The sequence below is a fragment of the Mesocricetus auratus genome, unplaced genomic scaffold, assembly GCF_017639785.1.
Source record: "Mesocricetus auratus isolate SY011 unplaced genomic scaffold, BCM_Maur_2.0 Super-Scaffold_100015, whole genome shotgun sequence".
Lineage (NCBI taxonomy): Eukaryota > Metazoa > Chordata > Mammalia > Rodentia > Cricetidae > Mesocricetus > Mesocricetus auratus.
Window position 1 is genome coordinate 46644812 of NW_024429198.1, and position 16917 is coordinate 46661728.

The 16917-nt window shown below is 39.9% G+C and overlaps 1 protein-coding gene and 1 long non-coding RNA gene across 9 annotated transcripts in view; one reads left to right on the forward strand and one right to left on the reverse strand.

Annotated features, from left to right (window-relative positions):
* LOC110343440 overlaps positions 1-12253 on the forward strand; it is a 286166-nt gene extending 273913 nt beyond the window's left edge. For 6 of the 7 annotated variants that reach the window (XR_005881688.1, XR_005881684.1, XR_005881689.1 and 3 more), the window contains 3 exons: positions 5620-5699; positions 8681-8819; positions 10810-12253. This is a non-coding gene — a long non-coding RNA (uncharacterized LOC110343440). The remainder of the gene's footprint in view (positions 1-5619; positions 5700-8680; positions 8820-10809) is intronic. The other variant, XR_005881686.1, reaches the window with a different exon arrangement.
* Positions 1-16917, reverse strand: part of Chst9 (carbohydrate sulfotransferase 9) — a 241840-nt gene that overhangs the window by 192352 nt on the left and 32571 nt on the right. Inside the window, exon 2 of one of the 2 annotated variants that reach the window (XM_040757868.1) lies at positions 15532-15746. In XM_040757868.1, coding sequence (XP_040613802.1) covers positions 15532-15631 — 100 coding nt within the window. In that variant the 5' untranslated portion in view covers positions 15632-15746. Of the gene's footprint in view, positions 1-15531; positions 15747-16917 lie in introns of those variants that run through there. The other variant, XM_040757869.1, reaches the window with a different exon arrangement.

Sequence of the window (16917 nt, forward strand, 5' to 3'; positions counted from 1 at the left end):
TAGTTTTTTTTTGAGACAGGTTTTTCTCTGTGTAACATTCCTGATTGTCCTGGAACTTGCTGGCCTTGAACTCGGTGAGATCTACCTGTCTCTTGCCTCCTGGAGTACTGGGAATAAAGGCATGAGCCATCACTCTAGGTGGCCATCAGTATCAATGATTCTCATGGGTATTAGAAGAATAAAAATGCAGACAGATGATCCCATTATAAAGGTATAGGTGCTCTGTAAGAGAGCTGACAGTAAGAAAGGGATTGCAACTCTTTGAAGTTAATAGAACAATTCATCAGCAATTCTCTCCACTCTGCACCCAAGAAATGTAACCACCCAAAGATCCCTAAAGTCAAAACTGAGTAAATGAATAAGAACTCCAGATGCTACAAATATACCCGAGGCCTCATCGTCTTAATGAGAGAGTGCTTCAGGGAAGAAGCCATTTTGCCTCCTGGAATCCAACATCTGTCAAATGGACCTAGCACACTGGCAGCAATCAATATTATCCTGAGTCCTGCCAATTGTAAACAAAGACTGTAAAATTTAAATGTAAGTGACACAGGGGGAAGCTGCCTGCCTGTTGTCATGAATTAATAAAATTGTACACTATTTACAACCTCTATGGGGAATGCCATAGTAGAGTTGGATTTTTTCCACATTTCTCCAAATGCATACATAACATTGCATGTCCAGTCTAGCTGATGCAAAACACTTCAGGAGGATGAAATTAAAACCTAATGAAACATTTCCTATTGCAATGTGCTTTACATTTAGATATTGTCCTATTCGCCCTGATCAATCTTCGAATGCTTGTAACTTCTCCTATTTCTTCTAAGAACGTAGACCCTTGCTTTTTGTTTGTGGAATTCCAGGTTATAGTTACATCTTTCTCTTAGCTCTTTAAATGATATTAGACATACCATTTTATATTCAGCATAAACCAGGAATGTCTGCCTAATATTCTGCCAATGGCCACAGAATAATAGATTTCTGATTTTTGTTGATTATTAAATTGCTTCCAGGGTGGATTGAAAATATAAGCAACTGACCCTTAATGTCAGTCATAAACACCGAGTCCAAAATTTGACAGCAGTTTCATTGTTTGCAGTGTATTTCTGGTAGTGTGATAATAAGCAGCCTGGCTGTTTTATGGATTTGTCTCTCTCCTGAGCAAACTTAAAAGAAGGCTTGGGAAAACCTACATTGGTTTATTGAGTGTATAAAAGCTGGCTTCTACTGTTATTTTTATCTCGCTACTAGGTATTCTTTTAGTTTCTATATTTGAAGAGAGATTTCAAACTGAGAGTTTTTATTAGTGATATCAAGTATGTCTTTATTATCTAACGTGCAGTAAGTCATATACAAACTAATGGGAGTACTTTATTCTAAAAAATCGTTTCTCCTTTTAATTATATTTCATATCATAAGAAATATAAAATAGTATGAATATGATTTACCCAATTTAAAAATCATCATAAATGGATTATAGATGTAACTTGGAACCTGTTCACTAGACAATGAAATGTGTAAGTATTTACATCTGTTGTTTTTCCTTCATAAGCAATTATTCACTGCAGTTTTGTAATGAGTACTTAACGACATTCTAGCATTATTCACTAGTCATTGCACTGTATTTAGTAAGGGCACATTGATGCTTTTCACAGGACCTGGACTCGAGACACAGCCACAGCACAGGACACTGGAAAGGTTTTCTCTGTAATGCTCCCTCTCTGAATAAAACCTGAAACATTTTTTATGTCAATTCCTGGTCCTCTTAACTTTTTGAAAAATTAATGAGGAAAACTTTCCTTCCATCAAGGTCCTTTGCTAAATATGTAGCCAGCAGCCACCCACATAACAATTAAATGTCATCTGAACAGAAGAAACTGGCATTTGCACAGAATATATTTTGTTATTTTTATGAGATGGGGCTAAACAAATGGGAGCTTTTTGAGAACATAGCTGGCAATGTCACCAATGTCAGCTCTACTCCTACATTCTTCTATACCAGATTTTTAAAAGTCACATACACTGTAGGCAACAGTTTTGTACTGTATGCCACATAGAAAGGCTACCCAAGTGAGTTAAACATTTTTTGAAAATAAATACTTTAATGAAGGTCAGCACTGAAAAAATAAGAGAGGTGAGAGTTATAAGTAACAAAATGAATATTAAATAACTAAGAAATAAAGTAGAAAATTTTCAACTACAAGAAGCCAGACTATCACATTGTACAACAATTGAACTATGTTATTATTAATTTATTGAGTGATGTAGAATTTTTATAAACTATGTTGTCCCGATAGAGGTCAGTTACACACTTTTCTCTCTAATAAACACAATGGTAGAATGATAGACAGATGATCTAGATCTCAATAGATAAGTGCTTGCCTGCAAGCATGAGGGCATGTTTTATCCTCAGCACTCTTACGAAGAGATGTGAAATGTGGCAATGAGAATGGATCACCAGGATGTTGAAATCTCAGAAGTGGAGACAGGTAGATCCCTGGGACTTGCTGGTTAACCAGTTTAGCCCATTTGGCAAGCCCCAAGCCAGTAAAAGATCATAACTCAAAAATCAAGGTGGATGGTGCCTGGTGAATGATACTACAGGATGACTTCTGGCCTGTACGTACAGTTGCCGAGATATGTAGTCACATATACATGAACATGCACAAGCACAAACAAACTCACCACCCCAACACCAGTTTTCAAGAGGCTGCTATGGTGGATTACCATAGACACTGTAATACAAGACATCATTTCCAGGATTATGGAATTTGGCCAGCTGACATCTGAATGAAAGGACAAAACCTATGCATATTTGTGTGCATGTGCATGTGCATGTGTGTGTGCGCGCGCATGTGTGTGTGTGTGTGTGTGTGTGTTAGTGTATACACATCTACCATGTGGATTCCAGGGATCAAGCACAGCCATTAAGCTGGGCATCAAGTCTTCTCCTTAGTCCATATTTGCATTTATTTTCAGAATTTCTAATTTGATTTTTGTAAGTTGGTTAATGAAATTCTCATATTGTGGCTGAGGAAAGTACAAGCAAGCCTGGGAAATGTGATGGCAACAGAACACATATTCATAGTTCCTCTGATTGCAAATTATGCACTGATGTACTGAAGGATTGTGGGCATGATATTAAGAAACATTCTAACTCCATCATTGTTGCTGCAAAGATAAATGGCACACTTGTTGACGGCATAGGTAATTGTTTATTGTAGAAATTACTCACAAGAGAAAAGAAGCAACCCAGATGAGTCAAGAAGTTTTTCCTCCACCGAACCGGAAGCCCAAAAAAAGGGCGAGCGCAGTTCTGCTGCAGTCTTTTATCCCTACCTCCATACACGATTCTAGCCACGCCCAAAAGTGGGCCTGGCTAGCAGCATAGTTCACTGCCTGCATCCGTATGCATCTTTCGTCATGCCCAAAGTGCTTGTGGTTAGCGGTGCGGTAAACGGCCCTTTTATTACTTCATCTGTATGTGCCTCTAATACGCCATGTGGCTAATGGCAGAATCCTAAGTTTCCCCCTACACATCATCATGAGTAGTAGTGAAATATAGGGTACACATGGAAAAGAAACAAAAACGTGAGGTCTGATGTCACTCCAATTAAATGAGAGAAGGTTAACATGGATCAGACTTTCATACAGGCAACCAACATTGCCATAAGTGAACTTGAAGCATTGGCTATAGACTATATCATGAAGACTTTGACAGCCAAGTTATGGGGTCTCAGTTTGTTCTGAGAACTACTACAGGGCTAGGACTTGCTTCAAGCAGGATAACTAGGCTTCTCTGTTAAAAGCTTGCTATGGCCAAATTCCATAACCTTGGAAATGGTGTCTTGTATTACAGTGTCTATGGTAATACACCACAGCAGCATTTTAGAAGACAATGGGATAAGCATAGGGCAGGGTCACTTCGACAAGGCTACTTTAGAGGCTTCAGAACAAGGAAGTAGTAAAGGAATGGAAAGGAGTAGACCCATTTGAGTGTGTGTGTGTGTGTGTGTGTGTGTGTGTGTGTGTGTGTGTGTGTGTGTGTGTAGGCCAGAAGTTGAGGAAGGATAACTTTCTTGATCTCTCTTCACTTTGTTTCCTGAGGAAGGGTTTCCTGCTGGATCTGAAGCTGGCTCATTGACTAGCCTAGCCAGACTAGACAACTACCTACCCAGGAACCCCTCACACCTCTGCCTTCCTTATTCTGGGATTATGGGGTAGGGGCAAGGTTTCTACAACAGGCTGGAATTATGGTGGGTGGCAAGCCATTCTAATTTTTAAGTGATTGCTGGGAATCCCACCTCAGGTCATCTCTTTAAAGTAGTCTTGGAGGATATCAGGGTTCTCTCGAGGCCCATTAAGGGAAGCTATTTATTACTGGTCAAAAGAATGGCATCTGCCTCTGGTCCTGGGTACAAATATGGCATCCCACTGACTCTTTTCTTAAAAGCTAGTCCAGCTAGGCCTGTCAATTAGCTGGCCAAAAGACCACACCCCAGAAAACTGATTCAGTTTAAGCCCCACTAAAAAGAGGAGAAGAACAAATTACCCATTTCAAGGGATATCACGGTTTTCCTTCCCAGAAACCCTACCCTTGGTACAGTTTGCACTTGCAAAGTCCCTGCATGCGAATGAGCATGGCCATCCTTATCCTCCTTCTGAATAAAGCTCTCCTTCCTTTCTCACCAACACTGACAAGAGCCTACATCAGTGCTTCTCAGCCTTCCTAATGCTGTGACCTTTTAATACAATGCCTCTTCTTGTGCTGACCCCCAAACATAAAGCTATTTTGTTGCTACTTGATAACTGTGATTTTGCTACTATTATGAATTACAGTGTAAATATTTGTGTTTTCCAATGGTCTTGGTTGATCCCTGTGAAAGGGTCATTTGACACCCAAGAGGTCACAACCAGCAAGCTGAGAACTGCTGGCCTCCATGTTTTCACAGACAGTGTGGGCTTTCTTACCCAATTTCTCTCAAGCTACCTGCCCTCCATCACTTTCTGTCATGTGGGTGCATATAATTGGCATAGTTTTCCTCCTCCTTCCCTCGCTCCTCCTGCTCCTTCTCCTCCTCTTCTTCCTCCTCTAGCTGCCCCAGATTTACAACTTGCCTGCCCTGGAATTTTTCTTCTACACACTAGTGAAATTGTCCTTGAGCTTGCTCTGAGTCCATTCTGAAATTGTTACTAATGAAAATAATAACTTTGAGTAAGACCCTAGTTTACCTGCTGACATGTGGCAACCCAGATGTGACTCCACCAGATTTCCAGTGACAATACTTTACCCACTAAGCTATCTTCCAAGTCACTGAATTGAATTTTTAAAAGTTGCACCTTCTGTGATCCCTTTGGGAAGCCACTGCAAAGAAGCAGACATGTAGGGAAGCAAATGTTTACAGCCTGGTCTGCCTCACTCAATAAGACATGTAGCTAAAAGGTTAAATGCTGGGCAGGAGACTGGAGATCCGCTGGGTTAGCAAAGACAATTTGCTTCTATATATAAAGTGTAATAAAAGTTTCAGTGCTCTGTGACTGGGGACAAATAACGACAGAAATCATAATGAAAACTAAGGTATTTCTTTATCTAAACATGATTCATGTGTTCTTTTCAAGCTGTGTTGTTCTTTAATCTCTGATGCACTGGATGCTACGCAGTTTCCCACAAAACATCTTGGTTGCCAGACTGCAGAAAGGTATGTCTGGAGTTGTTTTCAAAGACTTCAATTGCACAGTATTGAAGTTATTTTTCTTTTCTTGCATTTAAAAAAATTTAAGCTTGACTATATTTTGATCATATTCTTCCCTTTCTTCAAGTCCTTCCAGATCCTCCTCCCTTCCCTTCCCACCAAACTTTAAGTTCTCTTTCAGAAAACAAACAAAAACCTAATATAACAACAAAATGCCCCACAAAACAAGAATAAAACAAAAATATGAAATTAAACATGTACACACACACACAAACAAACAAACAAAATACTAAACTGCAACAAAAAACACATATGAAAAACCTGTGTATTCCATTATATGTTGGTCAAATATTCCTGAACATGAGGCCTCTTTTGGAATGGTTGATATACCTAGTGTCACTCCATTGGAGAAAACTAACTTTCCCTTTCCCAGAAGGCATAAGTAACATCCATTCATTTTTTTTTAATATAACGGAATAAGTTGTAATAAAATTAAAAAAAACCCTATCACATCAAATTGGCCAAGACAAACTACTGGGAGGAAAAGACCCAAGAGAAGGCATAAGAATTAGAGACCACTTATTCACATCCAGGAATCCCATACACATTCTAAACTGGGAGCTGTGATTTATATACAGAAGGCCTTGTGCAGACCTGCGCAGGCCCTAGGCTTGCTGCTTCAGCCTCTGTGAGCTCATATGAGCTTTGCTCATGTTGACTGAGAGGGCCTTGTTTTCTTTCCCCTCTGGATCTTAAACTCATTCTGCCTCCTCTTCCTTGAGCTCTGATGGGAGGGGTTAGATGGAGGCATCCCATTTAGGGATAAGTGTTCCAAGGTCTCTCATTCTACGTGTAATGTCAGGCTGTAGCCTCTGTGTTTGTCTCTACCTACTGCAAGAGGGGGCTTCTTTAATAATGGCTGAATAAGGCACTGATCTATGAATATAGCAGAATGACATTAGGAGTCATTTTATCACTACAGTTTTTTCTTTTCTTGCTTTGGATCAGTACAGAAAGCCAATAAAACAGAAACTCCCTAAAATATATACATGAATGAAGGCAATCTAAATGAAATTAGCAAACAATGGGGGAGACAGAGTCCCAACTGTATGTCTCTTCTCCCTAAACAAAGCTTTCAGTACTAGGATGGGGTTACATCTAACTGAATTTTCTTTTAAACTCTGGGGTGGCACCTGGAAGTTCTTCTCTGAGTAGGTACATTGTCAGATAGAGAATGGAAACTGTTTATTATCCGTACTGACATATCTCTCTACTATGCTGTCTACCCAGGTTTGTAACTGGGTATATTCCAGATACTATGGGAAATAAACAAATAATTCTTTGGGATCCTCTTGGAAATTAAAGGGAAATCAAGCAGAAAGACACCAGTAGTGGAAGGAATGAGGGAAAGAAAAATGGGGAGAGAGGGAGGGGAGTGGTTGTATTCTGGTGCAGATTTATTACTTATGGCTCTGCAAAGTTAAGCCTTTCAGTTGCTTCTCTGTACAAAGAAGCTTCTGGGACCAGATGATACTCTGGTATTTGAAAGAGGATTTAATTTTTATTAGGAAAATTAGAGTTTGGACTAGGTGGTATTACAGACTGAATCAATACGTAGTAACAGAACTTGACTTGTACATTGCAATGAATAATTTAGTGAGTGAGGTCTCTGCACTCATACTCACAGTCCACACTAATGACTTGCTAATTATTTCAATTGATTTTCAATGAAATGTGGACGACTTTGTTGACATACCAGTAAACAAAGACAGACTGTGCAGTCTGTGTGCCTCGTACTTACATCTTACTGCTGTGTTTCTGAATGGAAATAAATGCACTGAAATAAACATCTCTGTGTATGTGTTACCAGAATTACCACTGAACATATGCAATGTCTTACAGAATCCTAATTTATATTGGAGCGAACAGAGGAAAAGGTAATTATGTGACATAAGGAATTGTGAAGCTGATGGAATTTTGGAGAACTATATAACTCATTCATGTATAGAAACTCCCTGTGTCATGAACAGATTATAGCAGATAAGTGAGCGATCTGTAATCACACAAAAATATAATCCTCCAGACCTACTGTTAAATAAAAAAGACAAGTCGTAAAAACATTTATGCACATACATGCCTTGCATATGAAGCCATGAATGTAAAACATGATACTCCCTTGAATTAATAACTATAGGGACATACCACAGCATCCATGACAAAACATCCAACATAGGATGCCGCTATTTCAATGTCAAAAAGAATGTGTGAACACTGGCAATAAGAACCATTGGAATCAAGAGGCAACAGTCCACTGCTGATAAAACGTTAGAACAGGTTAGAAGTCCAGGGCTCAAGCTTCTGAGATGTCATTAGTTAAAAATGTTAGAACAGGCCAGAAATCCAGGGCTCAAGCTTCTGAGATGTCATTAGTTAAATCTTTCAGGTATACAATGAAGAGTCTACATAGAAGCGTATACATAGAAGAGTCTAAAAGAGCAACTTGGGTGATTCATTTGAGTTGTGCTGTTTTGTTGGAGACCACTTCACTCTGTAGCTTATGGTGTCCTGGAATTCTCTATGTACCAAGGTTGGCCTTGAGCGCAAAGCAATTCTCCTGCTTCATCTTTTCCAAATGCCCAGTTAACAGATGCTAGCCATCTACACCCTCATTCGGGTTTTCACTTTTTTTCAAATATCAATAATTCACCTTTGTTACAAACAAAAATTTAAAAAGGGAAAAATGTAACTTTCCAGGTTTTATCTTCTAAATGTTGCTTTCACTTATCTCAAATTCTTAGATTATTTTTTCTTTGACTTTATGATTTTACTTTTTCTTAATAAAAATGCAGTAACCATGCACATTTTGGGGTTTACACACTCACACACTCACACACACACACAGTATATGTAGATCCAATTGACATAATCAGCATTTTTATGTCTTTACACTGATATCTTTTAATGATATTTTCTCATTTTTATGGTAGAGAAGTATTCCTTGTGCATGTTTTCCATACTTTCTTTTGGATGACTCATCTCTGATCCCAATGGAAACAGATTGGATACTCCTGTGAAATTTGATGGCCCGCCATGCACCAAGCGTTTTCATTTCTGAAAAATGCAGAGGTGAGCACCAGCATCATATACCCCCTCCCTTAGCTTGTGGAGCCCTGATTGGACCATCATTTACTCATCCAGCCAATATTTACTGTATATCTAGTTAAGTACCAAGGGCCCAACCAGGAGATTCCATATTGGGTTAAACAGGCAGCACCTTTCAATCTGTAGCATAAGGAGAAATAAAAGCATTTTTTGGAGATGCTTCAGTGTCATTTCTTGTTTTAATATATCATCCAGGATGAATAAAGTTATTTGTATCCATGATGAGGCCCCTTGGAAATCAGTAACCCCTATCCAGGAATGATGGTCACTTACTGAGCATGAGAAAAGTGTTTTAAAAGAACAGAGGCACTTTAGGACCTTGGAAGACATAGATCAAAGACACAAGCACTTGCTGGGTTTCTCTCTTTAGCTGATCTTCTCTTACTACTACCACTCCAAACCCAGTGTCTTCTGCTGCTCTGGTCTCTAGGATAGAAAATAGTTACACAATTTCTGATTTTACATCACGTAATCTAAACATTGAGATCCACAACCCAGGTCTTAAAATCAAAATCCTAAGAAAGGAAATCATTCATTGGTCATGCTTGGGCTGTCTGTCCTCTCATTCCTTGGACTGTGTCTATTCAGTGGTCAATGATACATTGGGAACAATGTTAGATGCCAGGCCAAAGGACCACATGATGAGTTACTTTGAAATATGGTGGTTCTTGGCACATCTCCGAAGGCATTACCAGAGGGGAGGAGAAACCTGAAAATGAAATGGAGCCCCAGGGGCAGGCTGCCACAGAGAGGTGGGTGATGAGCTGATGCCAGGCCATCACGTCACAGCATGCTCACACTCCCAGCATACCGGGGCAACAAAGGGGTTCATTACTTCACTAAATTCTTAAGGATCTTTTAAAAGGTATAACCAGTGTTTATACCAAGATAAAATAAGTTTTTTAGAACCAAAGCATAATTCAGGTACAGGGCAAATACCTGCCTGTCTCAGAAAACACTGTCTGAGTGACCTGCCCAAATATCCTCTAAGAAACACCCCATGATCTACAGGTACCCCTAAGTCTTGTGAGGCCCAGGTATGCACACACTTCTGTAACAAAGTTTATCTCTGATTTTTAAGACTGCAACAATTCAAATGGGATGCTCTGGATGAGATGCTTGCACACTCACACTCCCCCACCAATGAGTAGGAGCCAATTCAGCTTGTAATCTCCAAGGCTAATGGACTTTGTATCTAAGCAGCTTACACATGTTTTCCCTTTTCACCAGTAAAATCTCCACTTTGCCTCTGCCTCCTTGAATTGCACATTTCACCCTGGTATCTCACTCAGAATCTCGCAGTATTACTTTGTTTCTGGAGATGCTGTTGCTCATTGGAAAGCCCCTATGTATTTGGTTTAATCGAGCACTTTCCTGTTATGATGCTTGGCTACTGAACGTTAGTCAGTCTTGAAGGATTTGAAATAACTTAAAGGTGAGGACTGTGTCACTTCTGGCAAATGAAACAAAGGGATGGAGCATTGCTCAGTCACATTGGAGGACACAGCACACAAGGCCATCAAATTACCCGGGGCTAGGTGATTGAGAATTAATATTAAACTTGGAAGATGAAATGGATGCATGGCAAAGTGAGGGATGGCCATGTTTACACCTGAAGACAAGTGAGGGCAACAGGTAGATCAGTCAATGAGTACAGGCCTCATCCTTTGGACCCCCTGTATGTTGTCACAACAAGAAGATTAAGCAGCACCCTACAGGGTAAGAGAAAACTTAGCCATGCAAACAGTCAAGGAAATGTCCGGATTAAGGTGGCAAGCATGGCAGTGTCCAGATAAAGGAGGCAGGGGTAAGCATCCATTTGGTTTTAAAAAGTTGGCCATACTGAGCAAAATCAGGTTCCAGCAAACAAAGAAAAAGACACTCAATTTCCCAGCATCACTATCAGGATAAGCAGTCTGATTTTGCAGGCAAAGATCATGCTCTTTCATTACAGAGACTCAGGAGAGAAGAATGCTATGAATCCAGTCTGGAAGGAAAACTTTGGAAGAGGAAGCAGACTCTTCAGAGTTCACACTAAGCGTCCAGGCTGAGTGAAAACCCGAACCGGCTTCAGGGAGAAAACAGGTGACAGTTCTCTGCCTCAAGCATCGCAAGGTTGTCTTTTGCTTTCATACTTAAAAAATACAGGAGAATTAACATGCTAATGATGTCTGTTGAACTTTGGGAAAGACAATGTCTCTGTCTTGCTTTGGCTATCTTGATGTGGATGTAGGACTTGACTAGGACTTGACATACAGAAAATTGTATCACTGTTTATAAGGAACATGGCCAACATGTATTTCAGAGCAGAGTTCTACAGAACCAGAGGGTGAATAGTGTTTGCTTTTGAAATAGGCTTTCACTATATAGATCAGACTAGTCACCAGCTAGTCTGCTGCCTGAGCCTCTGGAGTGCTGGGATTAGTGAAACTTAGCTATTTTCTCTCTGTTAGTGTCATAGTTTTTGCCAACCTGATACAAACCTGGACACATTTGGGAAGATGGACTCTATCATCTGAAGAACTGTTTTCACCAGATTGTCTAGGACGGTGTGGTATGTCTATGGAACATTTATATTTTCCAAGTTGATAACTGATGGGAGAAGACTCTCCATGATGGACTGTAACCTACAAACCTAGAAAACACTTTCCTCCCCCTTTCTCTCCACAGAGAGCAAACTTAAACTGTTTGTTAGCTTACCTCCTTCCTTATGTACTGCTGCTGGGGTTGACTGACATCATCAAACGTGTTTACCATATGCTGTCATCCCTCAGCCTAAATCCACCCCAGGCAAGAATTTAGCTATATGAACTTTTAAGGGTTAAAACTCAGGGAGAGTGAGGCAGCCCAGGTCAGGGTGCAAGTCCTACTAATTAATACAGGGAACCCACAAAGGATGCTCTGATAAACCAATGGATGTCCTGGGAGTATGGACCTTGATTACTAGGAACACTAAAACAAGCCTAAGGGAACATTTGGCTAGGGTGTTGGAACACCAACATAAATAATATTTATTCACCACCATGGTAAGGCAGTGGAGCATCTGCACACATTAAGCTCTATGCTATTGGAAGGGTGACAAATCTGCAGAGTGATCAGAGAAAATGAAATTAGAGCTGAGCTGAAGGTGTCGCATGCGGGGGAAGGGATGTTGGGGGGTCACAGGTCCGGGGTCTGCAGCTCTGAGAGTGGAGTCAGCAAGGGGATTATTCTGGTAGATTTGCAAAGCTCACAGATTCCACAGACTATGAAGTTGAAGTCTAGGCAGCTAGAAGTAGTGAGGAATTTTTTTCCTGGTGGAGACCCTTTAGACTCTTCTCTTTGTCCCAATTTATTATTTTGTCTTGTGATAGAGTCTCCTTTGCTTTTTGTCACAATAAATTGTCCTTGTGTACCAATGTGTTGACTGGGCACAGGGGCCATTTTGTCCTATAATATCTGTGGGGCTGGTATCCTCAAGAAAACGGACATTTTTTCTCGGTCGCTGTAATATCCTTGTATTCACCATATTGTTTGGCACCTGCAGCTGTGAAGTCCTCAGGACACACTGTTGAGTGAAGGTATGCCTGACCTCAGAGGTGGCTTGTGGAGAAAGATGTGGCCAGGAAATGGTCCTCCCTGCAGTCATCCTGACACTCCCTTCTAGCTTCCACATGAGCAACCAGACTGGACTGACCTGATACGGAACGGATCCTCCCAAGCATTCTAGCCAGAGCCAGAACAGGATTTTATTTTACTTTTCAGTTTTTTTCTTAATCACTAAAGGTACAAGATTAGGCAGCATCCTGCCTCCTGAGCTGTAACGGAGTCTTACTTACGCATCTCAGAACAGGCAAATCTGTGGATGCTGCTTCATTCTGCAAAGATAACAGGCTGGAGCCATGAGCTTCACTGAAGCTCTGGTCTCTCATCTTCCTATAAAGGCAAGGTCTCATTGGATTGGCATCTTACCCTATGTACTATTTGTCCTTAATTAATTCTTCACAACATTCTTTTGATCAGCAAAGATTAAGTTTTCACCGACTTTATTACTAACTACATGGAAAATGTTAAATCCCCATTTTATAGATGACAAAACTGAGTCTCAGAAGGGCTAAGGAATGTGCTCAGGTCACAGAGCTAAAGAGAAGGGTCTGAATCATATAGCTGAGCTACTCAAAACCTTTCTGAATGGAAAACTTGTACTCTTAAGTGCAAAAAAAACCCACTAAAAATAAAACTCGTGATAGCACACAAATGGGTGTTTTAAATTAGATATTATAAATGCAAGTGGATAAAAACGCTTGCTGCATAAGCATGAAGACGGAGTTGAGATCCCCAGAACTGACATGGGAATCCAAGTGACCCAACTGTAACCTCAGCCTTTGGGAGGTGGAGTGGGGGGCTTTCAGCAAGCTGGCTGGCTAGACTGGCCAAAGTTGGAACACCACCGTCGGCACGAACCCTGCCAGTGATAGAGGAAGACATGGGCATTCGATCTCTGCCCTTCACACAAGCACATGAATCCTCACACACATCTGCATGCACATACATGTGAACATGCAGTTGAAACAAACACAACACACACACATACACACATGCAAATTAAATGTTTAAGGAAAGGACAACATGGGTACTATAAGGCAGTCTATCACATGATGACTAGACAAGTTTTCATTTCTCTGTCATCCACTTTCTCCTCCATTTTCAAAAGACTGTGGTTTATCACCCTCTGCCAGCATGTCAGAGATGCTGAAAAAGATTTAGTTTGGGATTCTGAAGTATTTTTATTAACTTAGAAAAAAAGCCCAGGAAAATCAAGGGAGTGTAGAAATCAGTCTTTACCTCCATTTCAAAGGCTTCAAGCAAGAGCGTGATAACAAGCTAAGTGTTTTCTGCGGCAACTGAAGTGTAAGTGAGGCCCAAACATCTGGGATCCTGAGTGCTGGCTTCACCTGTGGGAGCTTCGAGAGCTGGAGGCAGTTCCTCTTACAGGGTGTGCATGTCTGTGTGTGTGTGTGTGTGTGTCTGTGTAAACATAGATACATGTGTTATAACCTGTATGTGGAGGTCAGAAAACAATACAGTAGAATTGGTTCTCTTCTTCCATGTTTACCTGGGTTCTGGGTATTGAACACAGGTTGCCTGGCTTGTACAACAAGAACCTTTACCCACTGAGCCATAATTTTGGCTCTGAGGTGCATTTTGCTTGAAGACTGTTGTCACATGATTTGACTGTTTCTTAGTACATCTTGTTTCTTACTGACAGACTAAGCAGTCTTTATACATATTGTCCTTTATGTACTGGAGACTGGTAAAACTCTCTAGAAGTTGTAGGCAAACATGATGCTTGCAAGTAGTTAAGAATGAGATCTTTTCAAGTTTGCTTCCTTTGCTACATTCTAGTCTACAGGGTCCAATTTAGTCCTTCATTTAATACACACCTATGAGGCCTCATCATGTAAGAAAATTGACATTAGGAATTAGTTTTCAGGGAGAATAGCCTACACATTTATCACATGAGGCTTAATTCAATATTATAAGTATTTTTTGCAAAATTATTAAATAATATAGTATCTCACAGTCATAATTTATACAAATTGGGGGATTAAGAATCATGTTGGGAACACGTCATAGACTCTAGAAAACAGTTATAAACAATCTCTTTAACATAGACCACTGCACAAATCAAACATATCCAAACTGTCAGCAAAGGTAAACCAAGGAAGATATTTAAAAATGGAAATAACATTTAAACTTGTCACACTAGTGACTGTGCACTGCTGTTCAATGTTGTTTAGTATATACTTCAGGGCTTCTTACATAGGATGCCCTTAAGTAGGTCACAACTGGAAACAATTAAGAAATCAATCTGCTTCTGCTTTATTTTTAAAAGACAATCTCCAAAGTCCATTTCTCCCAAACGAAAAAGGTGAATTTCATTAACAGCCAAATGTATACATTTCTGAGTTGTTCTCTGGCACTTCCCTTAATAATATCATTTTAATTATAAATATACCCATTTAAGCAGTCACTGAATGTCTTCTAGGCACAGACATTTGTAAACCAAATGAAGAATACATAAGATGAACTTGGCCGAGGTCAGGAAAACAAGGTCTATGTGCCAAATCTGGCCTATCATCTCTTTTTGTAAAGTATTATTGAAACATGAATTCATCAGTTTTTTCACTTTTGTCGCATATTGTCAGTGTTGAGTAGTTATGACAGAAACACTGCGACCTGCCAAGTCAAAAAAGTCTTGCTATTAGTATTTTAGAAGATCGTCAACCTTCACTTAACAACAAATGTTTGGAGAATTTTCGTGTTAATGTTGAAGATCAACATAAAATTTAGGAATGAAAAGTGAGTCTCACATATTTTTCTCCTATTTAAGCGTGGTAGAGATTAGTGGGCAGATCAGAGAGGGAATAAGTTCTATACTTCTATAGGCATTTGGAATAAAAGGCATTGATGTTGTGCTGAAGAAACCAGGATGCCCCCTTCAAAACGACACAAATTGTAGAGAAAGAAAAAAGCCAAACTTAAAATATTTTCTACTTTCAAGATTTGGGCATTTGAGTTGTGGGTGTTGGAAGATTTCTGGCTCATCATACATCTGCCACCATCACAATTTACTCAATACCAAGGCGGCATTGTGGATATCATTTAAAGGGAGAACATAGGGTCTGCATGTTACCTGAGTGCTGTTCTTCAATCCAGACTTGCAGATACATGAAGAGTAGAAGCCCTGCTGTCCCAAAGAGCAGGACAGAAAGGAAGACTTGTTTGGGGTTCATGACCACTTCAGATGGCTGTGTTTCTCTTCATGTCCGAATGCAAAGGCTACATGGTTATTGCTCCATGGAGTTTCAATCTTTTCTTGGTCTCTTGAGGCCCATTCCTCAAAGTAACCTAGAATTTCAAACAATCCACATTATACATGTCTGGGTTTGTGTTCAAATACGGCAAAAGCAAAAGCAAGCACGTGAACAGCACTGAAGTCTCAAATATGTGGTAACTCACTGAAAGAGGACTCCTGTAGTAAACACTCCAGGAGCAACTTGGTATCTTATCTGTGGAATACTGTGTGCTCTTATCCCACCCATAATAAAGCCCAGCGTGACATTTAATCAAGTGAAAAGGCTGGGTGGCATTTAAGCTGTTTCCTGTTGTAAGGAGTGACGGTAAGGTTTGGGTTACTATAACTAACATAATGGCAAAGAGAAGAATGGAAACAGAATGGATTGTTGATGAATGGAGAATGAGGTTTAGGACATGCTTGCAGGGTTTGGGAAACCCTGTCATTTGTTTAGTATCTGAGGACAGCAGGATGCTCAGACAACTTGGGACAAAGAATACAGTATCCTCATGTAACCATGCACCTCCTGTGGTGTATGTTAAAGTACCTCTAGGCTAGGCTATCTATTCCTACCCCCAACGCAGGGTATATGTCACATGAATGTCTGCAGCAGGCTGCTCTCCATGGAATATGCTTGGGAAAGGGCCTCAGGCTCCTTTCTGATGTAGTTGTTTGTTTTTGAATATTTGGATATGTAGTTGGTTGGATCTCTGAATGAAGTCTGTACACGTTCAATACAGATGCTTGTTTTTGCCAAATATTTTCAAGTACACATTTGATGAATCTGTAGATAAGGAGGACTGACTGTATACAGAATTCAAAACAGAAAAGTTTAATTTAGCATTCTTCATTTAGGTAAAAATAACAGATTTATAAAATTTAAATGATGAATTTACAATCTTCGTGGGGCATAAAAAGTAGAAAAGCCCTGGGTCCAAAAATTCCCTCTCAAAAGTACATAATTAATGAAATTTATCAGAGAGCATAAAAATCCACCTGGGCAAGGAAAGATCACTTTAATATAAAACAAAAGAAAACCAATTCAAATCAGCTTTTTCTTTGAACAAAATTACTTTAGTCTCAATTTTATTCTATGTCACACCCACTTCTGAGAATCTAATGGAAATGTGAATATTCTTCTTAGAAAAATATGACCACTCATAAGAGCCTGTATCAGATGCTGGTGTCCGTGTGACTCCCATGAAATTCAAGTGAGGATCGTGG